This window comes from Lynx rufus, unplaced genomic scaffold (genome assembly GCF_022079265.1).
Source record: "Lynx rufus isolate CCGP_SWC_20201006 ecotype Redwood Valley unplaced genomic scaffold, mLynRuf1.p SCAF_2, whole genome shotgun sequence".
Classification (NCBI taxonomy): Eukaryota; Metazoa; Chordata; class Mammalia; order Carnivora; family Felidae; genus Lynx; species Lynx rufus.
In genome coordinates this window covers 129,556,668-129,578,956 of record NW_025814834.1, presented here as the reverse complement: position 1 = coordinate 129,578,956, position 22,289 = coordinate 129,556,668, and the positions used below count along the sequence as shown (strand labels likewise).

The 22,289-nt window shown below is 34.6% G+C and overlaps 1 protein-coding gene across 3 annotated transcripts in view; it reads left to right on the top strand.

Moving 5' to 3' along the window:
* GPSM2 (G protein signaling modulator 2) overlaps positions 1 to 22,289 on the top strand; it is a 48,552-nt gene that overhangs the window by 9,597 nt on the left and 16,666 nt on the right. For 2 of the 3 annotated variants that reach the window (XR_006962724.1, XM_047083538.1), the window contains exons 2-11: positions 2,362 to 2,666; positions 10,818 to 11,039; positions 11,412 to 11,547; positions 11,877 to 12,019; positions 12,560 to 12,683; positions 12,792 to 12,907; positions 15,447 to 15,602; positions 16,725 to 16,833; positions 17,982 to 18,111; positions 20,840 to 20,910. Coding sequence is in view for 2 of the 3 variants with exons in the window: in XM_047083538.1 (XP_046939494.1) it covers positions 2,611 to 2,666; positions 10,818 to 11,039; positions 11,412 to 11,547; positions 11,877 to 12,019; positions 12,560 to 12,683; positions 12,792 to 12,907; positions 15,447 to 15,602; positions 16,725 to 16,833; positions 17,982 to 18,111; positions 20,840 to 20,910 (1,263 nt within the window). In the remaining variant the exon portion in view is untranslated. Of the gene's footprint in view, positions 1 to 2,361; positions 2,667 to 4,729; positions 4,825 to 10,817; positions 11,040 to 11,411; positions 11,548 to 11,876; positions 12,020 to 12,559; positions 12,684 to 12,791; positions 12,908 to 15,446; positions 15,603 to 16,724; positions 16,834 to 17,981; positions 18,112 to 20,839; positions 20,911 to 22,289 lie in introns of all 3 variants that reach the window. The other variant, XM_047083539.1, reaches the window with a different exon arrangement.

Genomic DNA, 22,289 nt, shown 5'->3' with positions numbered 1-22,289 from the left:
CAATTAAGTTATAACTTAATTCAAAATTTAATTTATTCTAGTACTTCACCTTCTGCCCCATTTTATAAATAACAGCCTAAATAGCCTAAACCGCAATGTGGATAGGGGAAGACCTTTTGGTTGACAGTTTAGCTGTTGTGTAATCTAGATGTACATTGAAGCTATTGCTGTTAATATCTACACTAATAGTGTTAATAGAGTTTTATTATTAAGGAGGCACAATGGAACTCTGAACAAAAGAAAAAGAGGTTTGTTGGATTAATAGCTGCTACCCTGTCTTTTCATCATTTCTTAAGACACTTTCTTTTGCTGGCCAAGGGAAGGATAAGAGGAATAATATTTTGTGTTTTTTATGTGTCAAACTGGTTATTAATATGAAAACATCATTTCCTCTGGGAAGCTTGTCAGTATTCCCAAAGCTAGTCCTTTCCACCTTCTACCTTTTTCCTCCTCAGGAATCCTTACTGCTCTGTTTCCTACTAACCTCTCTCAAACTGTACTTGATTAACAAAGCAGTGGGTATGTGTGATTTAGAGTCTAGTTTATGTTATAGTTGAAATATTTATTCATTTATTTTTAAAAGTTTATTTTTGAGAGAGACAGAGACAGCCTGAATGGGGGAGGGACAGAGAGAGAGGGAGAGCGAGAATCCCAAGCAGGCTCTGCACTCTTCAGCACAGAGCCCAATGCAGGGGTCAGACTCATAACCGACAGAGCCACCCAGGCATCCCTAGTTGAAATATTTAAAAGGATGATGTGCAAAAGGAATTAGGCTTTTTGGATGGAGAAGGGAAAAAATAGGTAGAAATGGAAAGATTATTCAAAGTATGGAACAACTTTCTAAAAGGACTATTCAAAATTAGGATTAGCTGCCTTAAGACTTTTCTGGGAATGAGGTAGTAAAATGTTAGACTAATTTACCTATAGTGTTGTTTATAACATTGAGATTCCAGGACTTAATAATTGTGTTTGTGTGTGTGTGTGTGTTTATAAATTACATCTATTTATATATACACATACATATATCTTCTTTGCTTCTGTCAGTTGTTACCTTAGAAGTTATAGTTTATATCTGATGTTCTGTAGTTTCTCTGTGATAGATCTGGGTATGGGATTCATTTTTATTTATCCTGTTTAGGACTTAGTGTGCTTTATCAATCTGCTAATTCAAATCTGTCTTCAATTCTGAAAAATTCTCTTTATCACTGAAGATTTTGCCTTTACTTTTCTTTGTTTTTTCCATCTAGTACTATAATTAGACCTCTGTCAGAGCCTCTCATTTTGTCTTCCTGTTCTCTGAACTGCTCTTCAGTGTTTTTTTGTCTATTTAATCTATTTGTGAATGTCAGGATAATTTCTTCAGATATCCTTCTAGTTCACTCATTCTCTGTTTAGCTTATCTGCTGTAGTTTTTAACCAGTACATTGAGTTATTACTACCAATGTTCATAACAGTACTTTAGTAGTAGCAAAAAATCCAAAAATTACAATCCAAATGCCCATCAGTAGCAGAATAAAAATATATTTGGTCCACAGCAGTAAAAATATGCAAACTGTAGTTATGTGCAACAAGATGAATCTCAGAAACATAATGTTAAGTAAAACCACATAAAACTAAATGATAGGATTTTTAGGCCTATATAAGCATTGTACAAAAGTTATAAAGACAAGAAAGGAATAATGAACAAAATTCAGTTTAGAGATCACCCTAGAGGGGAAAGGAAGATGTGATGGGTTAGATTGAGGCACCCAGGAGACTTCAAAGGCAGTGATAATATTGTTGTTTTTCTTAAATTGGGTGGTGTTATATAAATGTTATGTTATTCTACTATACACATATTTTCTAAATTTCTTTTGTACTTAATAGTAATAAAAACATTTTAAAGATCTTAAAAAGTAAAAATAGAATATACTCTGAGAACAAAGGAATACAAATATAATCTAGTGATCAGCACAAATATAGTGAAGACATAAATTTAAAGTTTGGATTTGACTTGTTCGAATAATTACCAATTTTTCATTTAACTTGTTACAATAGCAATTTTTAAAAGCTTGAAGTATCATAATTTTGTTTTTAGATACTCTAACATATTCTCCTAAATTTGTGTATAAATAGAGAATAATACATAAAATTATCGTATTTTGGGACGATTTAAAAAATTAAAGTACAGGCCTCAGATGAATCTCATCTATTCATTCACATCCTTATTTAGAAGCTGTGTGATGACAGTTAAGCCCTCTGCTGTTTTTCTCCCATGATTGACATGACAGCAGTCTGTGTGATTATGTACGGCTTGGAATTACTTTAGGTTATTGTTTGAAAATAGGACTTCAAGCAAAGCATCTTGTATTCCTTTTGCAGAAATGTTGCTGAAGTGCTGCTGAAAGGGCCAAAGATGCAAGGATTTGGGACACATTTTGAACCTTTAAGCTGTCTGACATTGACCTCCTTTCATTATTAATAAAGAAGAAGCAGGAGCTTAGGATGTATTAACACCAACTCATTAATATACTAACTGGACAATGTTCTGCAACAATTCTACATTGTAAAGAACTGGATTGGCTGAAAATAAAATAATTTCATATTTTACTCAGCTTATAATATGACTCGATGGAGGAAAATTTGATAAGCATGAGGGAAGACCATTCTTTTCATGTTCGTTACAGGTAAGACCACTACTTTCTTAGTGGGTGACTTTTAATCCTTATTAAACATGTATTTCACTCTGATCATTTCAAATTTAAATTTGAATATATTCAAAATATACTAGCTGTAGTTAGTATCTCCTATAAACTATATTTTCTTTTTGTTGTGGTAAGATTTTATATCCTTTCTATAGGAAAATAGTGGTAGAGATCAATTATATATTATCGTTTATTAACATTTTTTGGAAGAATTTATGAGTAGTTACTTTATATTTTGTAACTTATAATACAGGTATAAAAATAAAATCTGTTTCTAAATGTTTGAGGTAAAAGCTGGATTTGTAATAGGACCATATGTGAATGACCTAATTTTTATGTTTCAGTTTTTGTTGGTGATCTTTTTTATAAGTGAACTTTTTAAAAAGTCAGTAACGGAATGGATGGGTACTTTCTTAATGTGATAAACTAATAGGTTAATATTTAATGATAAAATATTAGTGACATTTCGGATACATTTAGGAGCAAAGCAATGATATCTTTTTTATTTTAAAATTTCTGTTTATTTTTGAGAGGGAGAGAAAGAGAGCACAAAGTATGAGCAGGGGAGGGGCAGAGATGTGGGGGTGGACAGAGGATCTGAAGCAGGCTCTGCAGTGTCAGCAGAGAGCCCAATGTGGGGCTCAAACTCATGAACTGTGAGATCGTGACCTGAGCCGAAGGCAGATGCTTAACTGACTGAGCCACCCATGTGCCCCCATCATTATTTAACTTTTATTCTAGAAGTTCTGGTCATTGCACTAAACTATATAATGAACATAAACATAAATATTAGAATGAAAGGCATGTAACCATTAGTAAGGTGATTAGAATACTAATAGATTCTTTAACATAAATGTCATAAGCTAATAGTAAATAAAACTTGTAGCAGTGAGGATTATTCAGCATATCTAATAAGTTGAAGGTGTTGGTTGCCAAATCCTAGATATCTTAACACACATTTAAGAAATAGATGTATTGTACTTTGGAGCAGATTTGTATTAGGGCATGGTGCCAAGGAAGTCTGTATAGTCTGTAATATGAGGGTATTTCTATTAAAAATAAAAAAGTTTTAGGGGCAGTTGGGTGGCTCAGTTGGTTAAGTGTCCGACTTCAGCTCAGATCATGATCTCACAGTTCGTGAGTTCAAGCCCCATGTCGGGCTCTGTGCTGACAACACAGAGCCTGGAGCCCACTTTGAGTTCTGTGTCTCTCCCTCTCTCTCTGCCCCTCCCCTGCGCACACGTGCGCGCGGTCGCGCTCTCTCTCTCTCTCTCTCTCTCTCTCAAAAATAAACATTAAAAAAATTTATAAAAATAAAAAAGTTTTGAATAAAGAAATGGGGGACCATTCAACATAATTAAAATGAGCTTTTAATATAACTCTACCCTTTTGGGCATGGTTCCAGAAGTTTGGGAGTTATCTTACATGCTTTTTTCCGCTTCTCACTCTCTGTATCCATTGTGAAGTCATGTCAGTTTTATCTCCTAAATGTTGCTCGGAATTATCTACCCCATCTGTATCCTCCCTATCACTGTTGTGGTTTAGGCCCCCTTCATCTTCCTCTAGACTCACTCCATTCTCCATTCTCACCTCTTAGAAGCCATCTTTTTAATTTGCCACTAGGGGGCTCACTCTAAAAACAGAGCTAACTGTGCAAATTCTGCTTAATCACTGGTGCCTCCTAATCACCTGTAGGGCAGAGCCAAGCTTAACATAGTATACAGTATCTTCCTTTTTCTAGCTTCTGTGTATTCCTTTGTTCTTACTTTCTTCCAGTCCTAGCCTTGCACTTTGAGCTCTGGTTTCCTATACAGGTCTTGCTGTTCCGTGTCTCTGTGCCTTTGCTCATGATGCACTCTATGACTTGAATTACCTACTCTTGGAAACCACTTCCAAATGCCATAGTTTGGCTATGTGCCCTCTGTTTGCTCCCATAACATGCTTTGCATATCTCTTTCTTTGCATCAACTATATTAAAATTCATTTGATCTGTTTATAAGTTTGTGTCCTCTTTGACCCCTCCCTTTGACCATTAACTTCCTTAGGGCAGCCATGATGCTAAGCATGTTATCTGACTCATAGTGCACGTGTGATGGAATGTATATTGAACTTCATTGGACATAACTATCAGTTGAACCTAGTAAGTAAGATTTCGTCTTGCTAAACATTTTCAAGAGTGGTATACTTCTTAATACTGTGTAAGAGCAGCAGGTAAGGAGGAGTGGATTATACATCTACCTATGGGAAAGTTAGATTTGTCCTTTTTCTATGATATAGCATAGGTCAGACATAGTTGTGTATTGGTATAGGACTTCACCAAACGAAACTTTAAACACTGTAACTATTTTTAGTAAGAATATGCCATGGGGGACTTGGGTGGCTCAGCCAGTTAAACATCCAACTTGATCTCAGCTCAGGTCTTAATCTCAAGGTCATGAGATTAGGCTTAAACAAAAACAGAAACAAACAAAAAACCAAATCCCAATATGCCAAACAAAGCTTTAGCTTCTTCAGTGCTTTAGGATCAGCGTTCTGTATATTGATATATATTCTGTATATTGGATTATTGTATAATTGCAGGTAATACTTTTTATCCTTTATGTTAGGACTCATGGCCTGGTATAAGTTATTACTCTGCTCTGGTAAACAGGTAGCATATATTGTTTTATCCTTCTTGTTCTTTCATTTTGGAAGTCTTCATCCATCCTTGGAGAACATTCTGTGACACAGTGAGTTTATAATTTTGAAATAGAATAATTCTTTAGACACTAAGGAACCTCCTGAGAGATATTAGAATACTTTATGAAATATTTTGTGACCTATTTATGAAGGTAGAGAGAAATGGAGACTGATAGTAAAATGAAGTTAGTTTCTAAGCTTTAAAACAGTATATATATGATGGGGGTGTCTGGGTGGCTCAGTCGGTTAAGTGGCCAACTTCGGTTCAGGTCATGATCTCACAGTTTATGAGTTCAAGCCCCACGTCAGGCTCTGTGCTGACAGCTCAGAGCCTAGAGCCTGCTTCAAATTCTGTGCCTCTATCGCCCTCTGCCCCTCACCCACTCACGCTGTCTCTAAAAAATAAACAAAAAAAATGTTTTAACAATATATGATTGTTTTTAAAGTAATTATAATTAGTTTTCTTAGGCATGATAGTATTAATTTTTTTGAAAATGACTCTTTTAGAGATACATACTAAAATATTTACAAATGAAATCATATGCTTTCTGGAATTTACTTTAAAAGAATCTAGGGTTAGAGAGTGAGGATGGAAATAGAGATGAAACACACTGGTAATATTATATATTGGTAATTGTTGATGTTGAAAGATGGATGTATCAGGTTCATTAGTAAACTAGTTTCTCTTGTATTTCTTTGAAAAATGTCTTTGTTCCTACTTCAGTAACTTTCATATTGTAAAAATTAGACTATTGCACACAATTTGTAAAGGAATACAGTTTTGGTGTTGAATTCTTTAATTTTGCTAGGTAAATCTAGTGGTTAATATTCTTTCCTGAAGAGTATTTGAGGAATATTGAGTTTGAGGTAATGTTGAATAGTGGAAAGAGCATTGGATTTAGAGACAAAGACAGGATTTCATTTCTCAGCTTTGCAGTCCTATGATCTTAATAGGTCACTCAACCTGTCTGAGCATCAATTTCCTCTTCTGTAGTAATACCTCTACAGTAATTCTCAAGAAGGTTATTTTGAGAATTTAACTTAATATAGTATACAGTAAAATCACTTTTAAAACTAAGTTACCAATCAAAACTTAAATCTAAATCAAGGTAAATTTATACTACTTTCCCTTTTGCAAGTAAACTAGAATAGATATATGTGGTAAACAGAATGGATGAAAATTGTGGGAGGTAGGATTGGTAATGGAAAAGATCCATGCCCAATTAGAACACATGGAAGGTGGAACTAAGGTCTGTTAAGAGATTTGACAGCTATAGAAGACAGCACAGTGGAGAAGATGCAGAACACTCTTGTATTGAAGCCTGAGACCTCAATCCCATTGTTTATTCTTAGATAGTATGTAAACCTTTTGAGGGGAGGGTCAAATTTGAACATAATCTGTATGAAATCTTTTTAAATGATGTAGCATTGAGGTTTTAATCCTCTCTTGCTTTCATTGATATACTATGAACACAAGAAACTAAAATTAAGAAGGTAAAGGAAAAATCTAGCGTGGAAGAAAAGTGAATAGTAATAATAATTAAAAATATAAAAATTAAATTGAAATGACATGGGTTTGTGCAAAAAATGAGGAATTATAACTATAATTACAACATTTTTGCAAAATGAAAACATTTCAGTTAAGTATAGTAGTACTGTGCTTATTTGTAGTTATTAGGAATGTACTTTCTTTGATTCTACAACTAGTTAGGCCATTAGGAAGAATAAAAGAAACTTTGTATGTGGGATGTATTTTAATGGAGGTATTTTCCCAGTTTGTCTTCTACTCTGAGTGTGTTCTTTGTTTCCAACCCAGCTGGTAAACAAATGAAGTAATTCTATTCTCTCATAGAGACAGAGAGGATATGAAATTACTTTCTCTCTTACTATTTAATGATCTTCTAAAAAATTTATAAGCCAACCTGCCTTGACTATTATGCAATTAGATATATTTGATTTTAGGTGTTGGAGATTTTGCCAAAATGTTGACTTCTTTTCTAATAAAACATACCAGAGCTACAATATATCTCAGAATTAATCATTACTAGAGAGATGGGGACTTTATTTGGGAATGATTTTGGGAAAGTTACTGAAATAACTTTTCCAAGGTAGTTTCTCTTATAGGACATTCTTACTTCATGGACTTCAGAGACAGCTGAGCAGCCAGCAGGGTTCCAGTTTGCTGTCACTGTTTCTAATGAAATTATCTAAAATGTCTTTTTAAAAATTTGTAGCTATAAATTCAGTCTGCAGCTAAATTTTGTTACATACATAATTTGGATTGATGGTTCCGGTAAAACGTTGTGTAAGTTTCAAACCAGAAAGTCAAATATTTGTGGTGAAGATGTTTATTTGAAGAAGACACTTCTCTGGTTTATATGGATATAGGCAAACATGTTGTAAACTTCCAATTTTTACATGTCTTATCTATGAATAGCCACTTCTGCCTTGTCCCTAATTTCCTGGCCAGCCAGCTAATCATCTTGAACTGATGGTGCCGCTGTATGTAACTATTTCTCTACTTCTCCTTCAGTGAAATCATGTGCCATTATTAGTATTCAATTGTACAGTGGCGTGTAATTTTCCTTAATACTCTGTTGATGGACATTTAAGTTATGTGTGTGTGTGTGTGTGTGTGTGTGTGTGTGTGTGTTTTTGCTGCTGTGAATGTCCTTTCACATATATATTCTTGAATTTGTGTACATAAAACTTTAAGATCAATTCCTACCAGTGAAATTGCTCAATATATAATTTTCTTACATAATTAGAATCATGCTTAAGTTAAATATTTTTAATAGAAAAAGTATTTTATACGTAAAAATATCTTTTCCAATTTTTTTTCCTGTGGTAATTCTTGAAAGTTCAGTGGTTTCAGTATTGAGACAAATAAAGACACCTAGTTTAGGTAGCCAGTCTAGCAAAAGAATCCTTTAAGAAAATCACATTTTTTACATAGTAGTCTTTGTACTGCCTCATTTCTCTTCATACACAAAATACAGCAATAACCTCATAAAATCTCAAAAATAATCTTTTTCTTTATGAAGTCCCTAATTTTCAAAAATACAGTTTTTTTAAATATTTAATTTTGACAGAGACAGAGACGGAGCATGAGTGGGGGAGGGGCAGAGAGAGAGAGAGGGAGACACAGAATCTGAAACAGGGTCCAGGCTCTGAGCTGTCAGCACAGAGCCTGATGCGGGGCTTGAACTCACAGACAGCGAGATCATGACCTGAGCTGAAGTTGGATACTCAACCCACTGAGCCACCCAGGTGCCCCTCAAAAATACAGTTTTAAAGGGCAGTTTTTACTTGTGAAAGATGAAAATTGGTTTTATTAATTTGAAATGACATGAAATATAAATATAGCAGGGGTGCCTAGGTGGCTCAGTCAGTTAAGTGTCCAACTTTGGCTCAGGTCATGATCTCGCAGTTTCGGAGTTTGAGCACCGTGTCAGGCTCTGTGCTGACAGCTCAGAGCCAGGAGCCTGCTTCGAATTCTGTGTCTCCCTCTCTCTCTCTGCCCCTCTCCTGCTTGTGCTGTCTCTCTCTCCCTCAAAAATAAATGAACATTTAAAAAAATTTATAAGTAAGTAAATATAGCAAAAATTCTAAGTTTTCTGGTTTAACTGATTAATTTTTCTGTGTGCTTTAGATCTTTCTTCTTTGTATATAATTGGTCTAATGTTGAAGCAAAATGTTAAGTAGAGGTTCACTTGCATTATTTTGCCTAAATCCATTAAGTGGGGGTGAAATCACTAGTGTAATTGTGATCACACTGTATCCTTTTACTTAATTACTTGAATTATAAAAAAAGGATACCTGGATGTAAAGCTTGAAATTTACCTATCATAGATAACTACATAAATCTGCTACATAACCAAAAGTCTGCTTTGAACCTTTGCAATTGGATCTGTTAATCTTAGTCCAGACTTTTCTCTTTATCAGATTTATTTTCCACTTTTGCAATCCCATTTTAATTTATGGCTTTAAGGAACCTTGAAGTTTTATAGGCTAAAAGACAGCATCTGAAGAAACATGTTAATTGATTGGCCTGCTACTAGAAATACAAAAGTATAATCCTATTTGAATGACTTTAGGGCGAGTTGTGGTTTAATTTCTATTTCTTGTTAAAGCAGTGATTCTCAACTCTGGCTTATATGTTGGAATTACTTGGGGGTGTTTAAAAAGTACTATGAGCCAGACCTCATACCTAGAGAGTGGGACCCAGCATTGAGAGCTTTAAAAAGCACTCCATATGAGCTCTGCTGTGGTGCAGCCAGGATCAGGAATCACTGCTCTGTTAGAGTTGTTCAAAGCTAATTCCAGTAAGGAGTAATTTCATGCTGCTCAACAAAATTTAGAATGCTTGATGAGCTTAATCAGAGTTTCCCAAAGGGTGATATGTGTCCCTACCACTGGTGTTACATAAGGTAATTTTACTTTTTTATTTTAATACTTACATATTTGTTTTAATGTGCATTAGAAAATAAGTATCACACCAAACTCCTCACAGTTCCATGGATACTGCTTTGAAGCCAGATTTTTAAAAATTACATGTGCCAATTTCAAAGAAATTTGCCAAATTGTAGAAACACACTTAAGTGGATGATTATGTAAAATATAAACATGGCAGAAATCATAAAAATGTTAAAGAAACACAGTGGCAACTTTGGTAAAAGTCACCTTCTAAAATCTAGGATTAGAACCTAAAGTATCATTGCTTTTTCTCCAATGTAGATTTAAAATAACTTAATTCTTCTAGCTTTTAAAAATCCAGTGACAGACTTTGAGAATTAGAATTTCTGAAAATATTTAAATTACTGCTTTCTAACAAAGTTTCTTGTCACTTAGTTCTCTTATAGAAGTATGCCTTATAGATCAAAATACTTTGCTCCTTTTTTTTCTGAGGTAGAGATACCATGTGGTGGTAAGGACAGAAAGGAGTGTGTGTGAGTGTTTGAGACAGAGAAAGAGATAGGGATGGTAGGAGGGCTTGATGTATGGCTGAGTAGATCACTTAGATACCTAGATAGAGAAGAGTATTAATTATAGGACATCACCTTCCCCAGGTACCTGTTTTCTCCCACACTCTGAGGAAGTCCATAAGTCTGCCACAACTCAGAATACTTTAGGAAACACTACTTTAGGTTCTCTCATTGGTGAAGTGGGTTGCTCTGGGTGGGCCAATTAAAATGGGCTCCATATAGAGGTATTTAGCTATCCTATATAAAAGACATCTGGGGCTCAGAGACATTTGACTAGGCAAATTAGCTCATGCTATAAATAATAGTTTACTGTTTTATCAATAATGTATATGTACTTTAATTATAGAGGCAGCTCTTCTAAGCAAGAGTAGACACAGCCAACATTAAAATTGTATTACCTGAAGTTAAAAATAACTGTGGTGCAGTTATAATATAATGTTGTAAATGTCTGTCCTATGTAATTTTATAGAATGGAAGCTTCTTGCCTAGAACTGGCCTTGGAAGGGGAACGTCTGTGTAAGTCAGGAGACTGCCGTGCTGGTGTGTCCTTCTTTGAAGCTGCAGTTCAAGTTGGAACTGAAGACCTAAAAACACTTAGTGCTATTTACAGCCAGCTGGGCAATGCTTATTTCTATTTGCATGATTATGCCAAAGCATTAGAATACCACCATCATGATTTAACTCTAGCAAGGTAATTAATTTAAGCTTTTTAATACTCTTTCTCCTTGAATGTTTCTTAAAAAATGTTTATTCAATTAAAAAAAATGAACTTAATACATTTTAGTGAGTTCTGATTCAGTAGCACTGCATTTTAAAACTTTAGGCTGATCACAGTGTAATTAAATGATTTAATAGTAGTGAAATGACACTAGAGTTTAATTAAATGAATGAAAATTAATTACATTTAAATACAGAAACATAAGTTTTACATTTTTATTTAAAGTAGGTTTCAGGGCTAATAACAGGTCCTTCTTACCTAAAGCATGTCAGTTGTCCTCTAGGGAAAACTATACTCTGGCTGCTTGCTTTATTTTTAACACCATTTGCTTTCCCCCCCCTCCAGGACTATTGGAGATCAGCTGGGGGAAGCCAAAGCTAGCGGTAATCTGGGAAACACCTTAAAAGTTCTTGGGAATTTTGATGAAGCTGTAGTTTGTTGTCAGCGACACCTAGATATTTCCAGAGAGCTTAATGACAAGGTAATAAGGAATATTACATAGTGGGCCAAATGTTTTATTTGAAATTGCTTTGTGTTTTAATTTTACTTAATTATTCTGTAGTTTATCTAAAAGTTAATACCAATGAAGAAAATATTCATAGAAAAATAGGAGTAAAAAATTTAAAATAGTGGAGAAAAAATAGTAGACATTCTTTCATAAGTAATCATTTATTTGGTTGTATGGATGGCCATCATATACATTTCTTTCTCTTGACTATCAAGGATAATTATAAATAAATATATGTGATAAGCATTATAATACCTGGCTTCTGATTTCAAAATGTAAACTCTGTTGATATCTTCATCTAGGTGGGAGAAGCAAGAGCACTTTACAATCTTGGAAATGTGTATCATGCCAAAGGGAAAAGCTTTGCCTGCCCTGGTCCTCAAGACATGGGAGAGTTTCCAGAAGACGTGAGAAATGCTCTGCAGGCAGCTGTGGATTATTATGAGTAAGTAGCACTGATGCAGTCCTGTGGCCCACCTAAGGCTTGGACCTGCTCTACATTCTTTATCCAGTAATACGTTTTTAAGTTTGGGAAAGGTTTTAGAATTCTGGACTAGCAAGTAAAAATACACCATCAAATCGCTGCTAAAATGTTACAGTGTTGGAATAGAGTAATCCCCTCCCCAGGAAAGCTTTCCTTTAAATTGTTAACCGGTGCCACTTAGTGGCAAAAACAAGAAATATCAATCGTTAGTCTAAACTATTTGGAGTAAATTTAGTTTTATCAGTAGAATTTCATAGAACTTCTTAGCTGTAACAGTTCCAAGATTGACTCTGTCCTTGACTCTGGACAGAAACCTGCCTGAATGGTTCAGTAAAGTGTTCCCATTTATTTCCCATAATCATCCTCCATCATACATATACCTCTAAAATTTACACTATGACTGTAAGCTTAGAAATTTTTTTGATAAGAATTTGATTTGTAAATTAAATCAATACATTTTTTTCTCAAACGTATTTTTTCACAACTTTTGTTATCATTTAGGGAAAACCTATCACTAGTGACTGCTTTGGGTGACCGAGCAGCCCAAGGACGTGCCTTTGGAAATCTTGGAAACACACATTACCTCCTTGGCAACTTCAGGGATGCGGTTATAGCCCATGAACAGGTACAGTGCAAGGCTTTGAGGCCAGATCATTTTCCCCATCAGTGTTCTGAATAGTGATTATTCTTTAGTTTTGTTATAGCTATATCTAACTAGAATTTTCTGTTTCAGCGTCTCCTTATTGCAAAAGAATTTGGAGATAAAGCAGCTGAAAGAAGAGCATATAGCAACCTTGGAAATGCATATATATTTCTTGGTGAATTTGAAACTGCCTCTGAATACTACAAGTTAGTCTAATATTTCTATAGATAAATGTAAAATGAATAGTTATGCAGTCCTATAAAATCATAGACTTTGGGTTTAAAACTTGCTTTTTGCACATACTAGCAGCAGGAACTTATGCTTCTAAGCCTCAATTTCTTCCATCTGTAACGGATGATGCCCAAAAGCAACGGACGATGCTTTTGGGATTGTTGTGAGGATTGAATGAAAGAATATATTAAGCATCTACTTTGCATAGGACGTGGCACATAGTCCTAAATAAATATTGTACCTTCGATTTAATCATAGCAGTATGACTCCTTTATATTTTTGTTAGTTTTTATCTTTAAAACTGTTTTTAAATGAAATTCTAAACTTTTAAAGTCTTTGAAACCTGTTTAGTGTGTGGGGTATGTATATTTATATGCTTTTTTTCACCCAGTTATGTGTTTGCAAAAAGCCACAAGAAAGTCTGGTAACAAAAATATGCCCTAGTTTTCATCAGTGATCACTTAATTCTTTTCCCCACCATTGTACCCACATGTTGAACATTTCACCCACCCTCTCCTGCCCATCTTTGATCCTCGCCATAAACTGAGGCCCCCATTCACTTGCCTGAGGAGTTGGCAAACCTAGCTTCTTCTGGGAAGGGTCTTTCTGGTCTTTCAATAGACTTGACACATAGATAATAGGAAAGTGTAGACTGTTTGAGATTGTCTGGTCTGTGCTTTCTAGTTTGGAGTTTTCTCTAATTAGTGGGGATTGAAGGCCCATATAGACCTTAGGCAGAAGCCAGTTTGAACCAAAGATACAATGATTGAGTTGTATTTTATTGTTAAAGAATCCAGTGTGAGAGGGTTTGGGATAGTTTGTCATCTAAAAACAAAAGGTAAAATTGCTTTAGGTCCATCTTAAAAACTAGAATGTCATCCCACCCTACTTTAAACATTGACTAATGGTTAATATTTGTTCGTTGATTAGTTAGATATAAGATATCCTCCTAAATAAAATACATTACTATATAAGGAATACGTAGTTTGATTTTGATTTTGATTTTATTTTGATTTATTTTTTTAAGTTTATTTATTTAAGTAAGCTCTACACCCAACGTGGGGCTCAAACTCCTGACCCTGAGAGTTGGATGCTGTTCTGACTGAGCCAGCCAGGCACCCCTATATTTTGATTTTAAATATAAAAGTTTCTTATATTTTAAAGCCAAAAGACATGGAAATGTCTTAATTAATAGGTGATCTACTTGTATTAAATACTTAAAAGTTCTGCAATAAAGTGGATGGTGGCTGTTTGAGTAAAGAACAGGAGTATGAAGTAATGAAACTTCTTCCCGCTGCCCTCTCCATAAGCAGGCTAAAACTCAGAACTCTCAGGACTGCACAAGAAGGCTATCTTAATGTTTTAAATCGCTATCCTTCAGGATAGAAAGCAGTAGTAGTAGCAGTTTGGTAAACCTACTTTAGCAATTGAATTTGTTCCAGAAGGACTTCTGAATATTTACAAATTATATCGTCAAAGAATAATGGTGTGCCAGAAAAATACTCCAGGACCTCAAAGCAATTCCAGAAGTCTTGCAAAAATGTTTGAGAGGAGGCAGTGTTAGAATAAGTGTGTGGTCTCCCAAGGTGACAGCTTTGAAGGTATCACCATTAAATATAAAATTTCAGGCTTGTTTGCTTAAAACTATATTATCTATCATATACCTATTTTTTGTGTAATTATAAATCACATGAAATATTTGTACTATTTGGCAGAAACTGTAGGAGTCATTTAAGTTACTGGATCTAAAGCATCTGTAGGCTTAAGTGCTGATAATAATAATCAAAACAGTATTTACATTTGTTACCATCTCCTGTGAGCAAGATGCCATTCTAAGCACTTCATATATACTAATTTGTTTCATCCTCACAAAACCCTGTGAGGTATTTTCCCCATTTTACAGACGAGGAAACAGAGTTTGAGTGACTTGCCCTGTGACAGAGCTAATAATTGCCTAAGTTGGGATTTGAACCCATTCTAACTTTAGGGTCCACACTCTTAACTGGGACACTAGGTTCTCATTGGTTCAATGTGTGTTAGGTAGAATCTGGTTAATGTTTAAATGTGGTATTTAATATTTTTCATGAATCAGTGACTACTGATTGTACACATTCTACACATTAGAATTTTGAGTACTATGTTTTGAATTTTGACAAAATGCAAAGACAACAGTATAATTGAAAAGAGAGGTTATGTGGACAAAATTTTCTTACTTTTAAGCTATTGCCACTACAACTTGGATAGTTTTTTTAGAGACACTTGGTCTTGTGTCAGTATTCCTTTTCTCTGAAGAATATTTAATAGGGCTCTCAAATTTATTCTGAGAGTCTAGATTTGGTTTTTGTGTTTCCAAAACAACTTCATTTTGTCTGAAAGTAATGGAGAAAGTATGAGATATTAAACTCTAAAATAAATTTACTTTAGAGGCAGGAAGAAAAATGAGTGTTTTATTTTATGATTATTATAGCCAAAAATAAAAATGATCATTATGTAAGCATTAATATCTTTTTTTAGAAAGACACTGCTATTGGCTCGACAGCTTAAAGACAGAGCTGTAGAAGCACAGTCTTGCTATAGTCTCGGAAATACATACACTTTGCTTCAAGACTATGAAAAGGCTATCGATTATCATCTGAAGCACTTAGCAATTGCTCAAGAGCTAAATGATAGGTAAGTTATATAGCTCCCTACTATAATTATAGTAAAATATAGATGCATTATTGAATCCTTAGAATTTTTCCTTTGTTTTTAAGTTTGTTTCCTTTGTTTTCTTTTTAATTCTTTTTTAAGGAATTTCTTCTGTTTTAGTTACCTTCTCTGTACGTTACTGCTTGAAGGGCTAGCATGTCATAGGAGTTTGCGATGGTCCATATAGCCTTGAACCAAGATCAATAAGTAGGTCACAAACTCAGTTGCCTGCAAAGGTCCTCCTGACTAGAACAGTGTGGGAATTGTGGTGATCTTAGAGATTAGGCCCAGCGTAAGGGGACAGCTGTTACTCAGCTCCAGCTAACTGATGCCAGGCAGGACCAAGGGTCTGTAATGTCCAGGTACTCCTCTGTTTTCAAGAGAAGCTGGAAGTCCTGAGTTTTATTTGAAATCTTCTGATTTTTAAATATTGGTGGCTATTTTTTTTAAATAAAAAACTGTATGATAAAACAGAATCTGTGCAGGCATTTAGTCTGTGATGTTTGCTTTAGAAAGAGATTTTTACTTCAGTATGAAGAACTGCTTTTCTGTAATTGTTCAAAATGAAATATGTTACTTCAAGAGGTAGTACATTCTCTCTCCCCAGTGGTGTTCAAACCTGGACTGAATGATTACCTGGTAGGGCTGTCATGGAAAGAAAATCGGCAGTTTAACTAGAAGACCTATTAGATTTTATTATTTTATAATAAATTGTATGTTTGAAAAGGATGTTTCCCATTTTTTGCTTGACTCTGAGTTTGGTGTTATCTGGGTATTCTAATATGTCTCCAGTGATGTGATAGTATGTTCTTTATATGAAAGACCAAATCCAAGAGTGGGAGAGAGCCAAAGCATAAGAGAGTCTTAAAAACTGAGAACAAACTGAAGGCTGATGGGGGGTGGGTGATGGGTATTAAAGAGGGCATCTTTTGGGATGAGCACTGGGTGTTGTATGGAAACCAATTTGACAATAAATTTCATATATTTAAAAAAAAAAACAAATCCAAAACATTGTTTATACCATTAATTACTGCTAAATTGCTTTTATTCTACACACAGCTCTCCTTTCATATAACTATATCTTAGCTTTGAATTGTTTTGTAGAATTGGTGAAGGAAGAGCATGTTGGAGCTTAGGAAATGCATACACAGCTCTAGGGAATCATGATCAAGCAATGCATTTTGCTGAAAAGCACTTGGAAATTTCAAGAGAGGTATGTAACTAAAAAACGGCTGTCTGTGCTGTGTGATTCACAAATTAGCCGGGGGGAAGGCCTATTATTTCTCTGGATTTCTCCTGTATAACCTAGTAATAAATCTATGTTATTCCCTTGGCATAAAAACTGCACAAAGCATTTTGAGTGAGATACAGATCAGAGGTCTGTTTGCATTGGCTTTGATGTAGGAAGATAGGAAGGTAAGACCAGGCATAGGGGAATGGAAAGATTACTAAAATATGCCTCCTGTCTCTACATGGAAAAGTAGCATGGTATGGAAAGAAAAAACGGGTTTTTTTTTTGTTGTTGTAGTTGTTGTCTTTTTTTTTTTTTTTTTAACATGGTTGTTGTAATCAAGGATTTATAATCCAGATTGTATCTGTTCCTGGGGCACCTGGGTGGCTCAGTCGGTGAGCGTCCGACTTCGGCTTAGGTCATTATCTCATTGTCTGTGAGTTTCGAGCCCCACGTCGGGCTCTGTGCTAACAGCTCGGAGCCTGGAGTCTGCTTTGGATTCTGTGTCTCCCTCACTCTCTGCCCCCTCCCCAGCTCATGCTCTGTGTCTGTCTTTCTGTCTCTCTCTCTCTCTGTCAAAAATTAATAAACATTATCTGTTCCTGTTCCAGTTCTGCTTTCTGGCTATTTGAGCTTGGAAATCTTTTCTGAACCTCATTTCTCATCTGTAAAATGGGAAGAATAACATCTACCTTGCAAATCATTATAAGAATTAGAGATAGTGTATGTAAAAGTGCCTAGTGTAATATCTATTGCTGGCTTAATAGATACTATTACTATGGTATGGAAACAATATTCTAAGGAAATTTTATTCATGTGTTGACAACTTAATGTGTCACAGAATAACCTGCGTTATTATTAAATATGATTGTAGAGATTAAGAGCAATTAGTATTTAGAGAATGGAAGTATTGGTAGAATGTAATCAGCTTTCCTATTGCCATATTTTAGAAGCTTTTCTTTTCTTTAAAGCAACTATTATTGGAAAAACCCATTTCATTCAGTCTCTTAATTCTAATAGATCTGTTTTCATTTCTATTTTCTTCCAGTTTTAGGTTCATAACATTTTCAGCTAATCTTCACCATTGTCTTTAAATACTACTCTAAAATATAAATGCTTGTTGGTTGTAGGTTGGGGATAGAAGTGGTGAACTAACAGCACGACTGAATCTCTCAGATCTTCAAATGGTTCTTGGTCTGAGCTACAGCACAAATAATTCAATAATGTCTGAAAATATTGAAATTGATAACAATTTGCATGGTAAGTAACAGGTCTTCAAACCCAATTTCTTTATCCTCAATTACATTTAAATTACTCATCGCATGTTAACCATCTCCAGAGAGAATATATAACTTAGGAAGCTCAAATTTTTATAATACCTTTTTGCTTTACCATAGTCCTGTTGATGTATCACTATAGAATATGGTATTTTATGGTTGTTATCTTGAACTTAGGAATGGTAAAGGTATGATTATTTTCTATAGGGTCACTCAAATTTATAAATGTTTGATGACAAAATTAAAATATTTTATTGTTTAGTTATTCTTTTTGATTCAGATGTTTTTACATATTTGATTTTTGTTTAGCTCTTGTTTCATTTCTAAGGTTATCTCTTAGATGAAAATTAAAAGGTCTGAAAATACCAGTATTGAAATGTGGGTAATGGAAGCTCTCATTCAGTGTTGACGGTGATAGAGATGTGTTTACTCTCAAGAACAATGTGGCAACATTCTGGTAAAGTTGAGGATGTACTGAGCATATGATGTGGCATTTCCACTGCCAGTTACATACCACTGATATCCAAACTGGAAGAAACACTTGCTCGTGTCACTAAGAGAAAGAGACATTTTCAAGAATTTCTGTAATAGTACTGCTTATGATAACAAAAAATAAGAAGCACTCTAAATCTCTGTCCCCAGTAGAATGGATAAAGAATTTCCTAGTCCTAAAATGGCAGTCAAAATTAAACTACACATATGAACTTGGCTGAATCTCACAAACATAAAGTTTCTCAAAGGAAGCAAGTTAGATGATATATACAGTATGAGAGCATTTATTATAAAATAAACTAAATTGCTTGGAGATCTATATATATGTAAATATATAGATGAAACATATGAAATATATGAAAATATAAAAAATTATAGGGAGGAGGAGGCACATTTTCAGAGAGTCACAGAGGAGTTAATATGTTGATAGTGGTTTATTTGTTAAGCTGCGTATTAGGTATCATATATTCCTTATGCCTTTAAAATATTGCTTAATCTTTAAAATATTGAATGGATGTGAAAATGTGAAAATGGATATGAAAATATATTTCTCTATATTCAATGCTAACTTTATTGAAAAAACTTTTGAGGACCATGTTTATGTTTATTTAACATGTTTCCGGGGGGGCACCTGGGTGGCGCAGTCGGTTAAGCGTCCGACTTCAGCCAGGTCACGATCTCGCAGTCCGTGAGTTCGAGCCCCGCGTCAGGCTCTGGGCTGATGGCTCGGAGTCTGGAGCCTGTTTCCGATTCTGTGTCTCCCTCTCTCTCTGCCCCTCCCCCGTTCATGCTCTGTCTCTCTCTGTCCCAAAAATAAATAAACGTTGAAAAAAAAAAATTAAAAAACATGTTTCCTGGTCAGCATTAAATCTCTCATCTAATGTGATCTTAAAATGAATATGAGTAACAATATAGAACTAGAGGTGTTACTGTGATTTTTACCTTGAAATTGAAGGCCTAAAGCCTTTTCCTTGGATTTTTACTTAATTAAAAAAATTTTTTTATTGTTTGTTTATTTTTGAGAGAATGTGAGTGGGGGAGGGGTAGAGAGAGAGAGAGAGGGAGACACAGAGTCCAAAGAAGGCTCCAGGCTCTGAGCTGTCAGCACAGAGCCTGACACGAGGCTTGAACTCACGAACCGTGAGATGAGATCATGACCTGACCTGAAGTTGGATGCCCAACCGACTGAGCCACCCAGGAGCCCCTTATTATTTTTTTTAATGTTTATTTTTGAGAGATAGAACATGAGCTGGAGAGGGCCATAGAGAGGTGGGGGATAGAGGATCTGGAGCGGGCTCCATGCTGAAAACAGAGCCCTCTGCAGGGCTCGAACCCATGAACTATGAGATGATGAGCCAAAGTCGGACATTTAACCGACTGGTTTTTACTTACTTAAACTACCCTACAGTTTGTTTTTTCCCCTACTATAATCATTTTAGTGGTTTTTTTAAATTTGTGTTTTTTCCAGTTTGAGAAATATTTGACATACATGATTGTAAATTAAAGGTGTACAGTATGATGACCTGATTTATACCTAGTGAAATGATCACCACAGTAGCTTCAGTTAACATCCATCTTCTCATACAGATAGCAAAAGGGAAAAAAATATTCTTCTTATGATGAACATTCTTAGGATAAACCCTCCTAGCAACTTTCCTAAGTGTCATACAGCAATGTTGACTGTAGTCATCATGATGTACGTTCTATCCCTAGTACTTATTTACCTTATAACCCGAGGTTTGTACCTTTTGACCACCTTCTTCCTTTCCCCCTCCGTAATCCTCTGCCTCTGGTAAATCACAAGTTTGATCTCTTTTTTTCCTAGTTCGGGTTGTTTTTTTTCTTTTTAGATTCCACTATAAGATCATACGGGATTTGTCTTTCTCATTTTCTTTTAAGAGTTTCTGTGGATAGTATAAAACCAGTTATTATAAAATGCCTTTTCTAAATTAAGGGGTAATGTCAGTAACCAAAGTTAGTTTCCAACCAAAATGTAACTTCCCTACATCAAAGCATTTTAGAGGGAGTGTATATTCTATTTTTATGTAGTTGGTATGGAAAATTATTATTCTTAAAAAAATACATGTTTGTATGTTTCCTCCTTCCATATGGGCTTGTGTAACAGACTTTAAAATTGAATGACCTAGTCATGCTGAATTTGTAGTCTTAAGGACTTCCCCATGTATTTGAATTTTTTTTTTTTTTTTTTTTTTACAAAGGTGCACGCCCGAAGTTTGGACGCCGACACAGTATGGAAAACATGGAACTTATGAAGTTAACACCAGAAAAGGTTGGCAGCCTTTAGGTTTTTAAATTTCTTGAACTGTTATAATCAAATATTTAAGTAACTTTTAACTTACATGAATAGTTTAAATAAACCTTGTGTTGTATGGGTATCACTTTAAAATTTTCCTTTAAAAAGAATTTTTAAAAAGTACAGTCTAAAAAGAATGTGCCTAATATGCTGCCATCTGTTTAAGAGAAGCATTATGCATCTATATCCTTTGTAGATGCTTAAAACATTTCAGGAAGAATCTCTAAGAAACCTGCTAATAAAAATAACAATTGCTTCTGGGAAAAGGAGTGGATGTCTCAGAAGAGATACTTTGTACACAGTTTTAATTTGAACTGTTTGAACATTTTAACATGTACGTGTATTACTTTTTTTAATTACTTTTTTTAAATGGGAAAATTAAAGGGTTAGGAAGCTTTTTTTTCCCCCAACTAAGTAACAACAACATTATTAGTAAGATAAGTGATATGTATGATCAAGCTAGTTTTTCTGGCTGCATTTCTTAAAAGCATTTTCTTCACTAACAACTGTTTATTCAAGATGCATCTTCCTTAGGCTTTTGTTTTCAGTAACAGAGAAGGGACTTTATAATTAGAAAAGTTATTTTTTTCTTTTATAATTTTCTATTAAGTTTTTTAATTCCAGTGTAGTTAACATACAGTGTATGGGAGTTCCAGATGTGCAGTATAGTGATTCAACACTTCTGTGCATTACTCAGTGCTCATCATGCTAAGTGTACTCTTTAATCTCCATCACCTATTTCACCCATCCCCCCCACCCAGGGAGAAGATTAGTGAAGAAAAGAAATCTAGGTCCTTTCTTCCACCTTTAATTTTTACATTGTTAAAGCAGGCTGTTGTTCTTTTATGGTATATTTTTTAAAATACTTTTTATAAAATAGGTTCATTACAATAACTTCAGAAAATTTCAACAAGGAAATTAAAATTATCAGTAATCCCACCCTCTGTGGTAACTACAAGTAATATTTTGGTATTTATTCATCTTGCATTTTCATGTGAATATTAATATTTTATAGATATTTTATAATGTGTAGTTATTATTTCCATGTTATTAAACATTTTTCTGCCCTATTATAATAGGCATATGATTTTTTAATATTGACATTTTTTGTGGGAAAAGTTTTCATAAGTTCAAATCAGCCAGATATATATAAAGTTTTTCAGAAATCCTAGTTAACTCCTGAAGGACTTTGTGATTTCCCCAGATATCTGTCTACATCTTGTCAGTTTGCAAATCTGACTAATCTGCAATTAATTAATTAATTAGGCTAATCTGCAATTTATTTATTTAATGTTTATTTTTGAGAGAGAGAGGGAGACAGAGCACAAGCAGGGGAAGTGCAGAGAAAGAGGGGG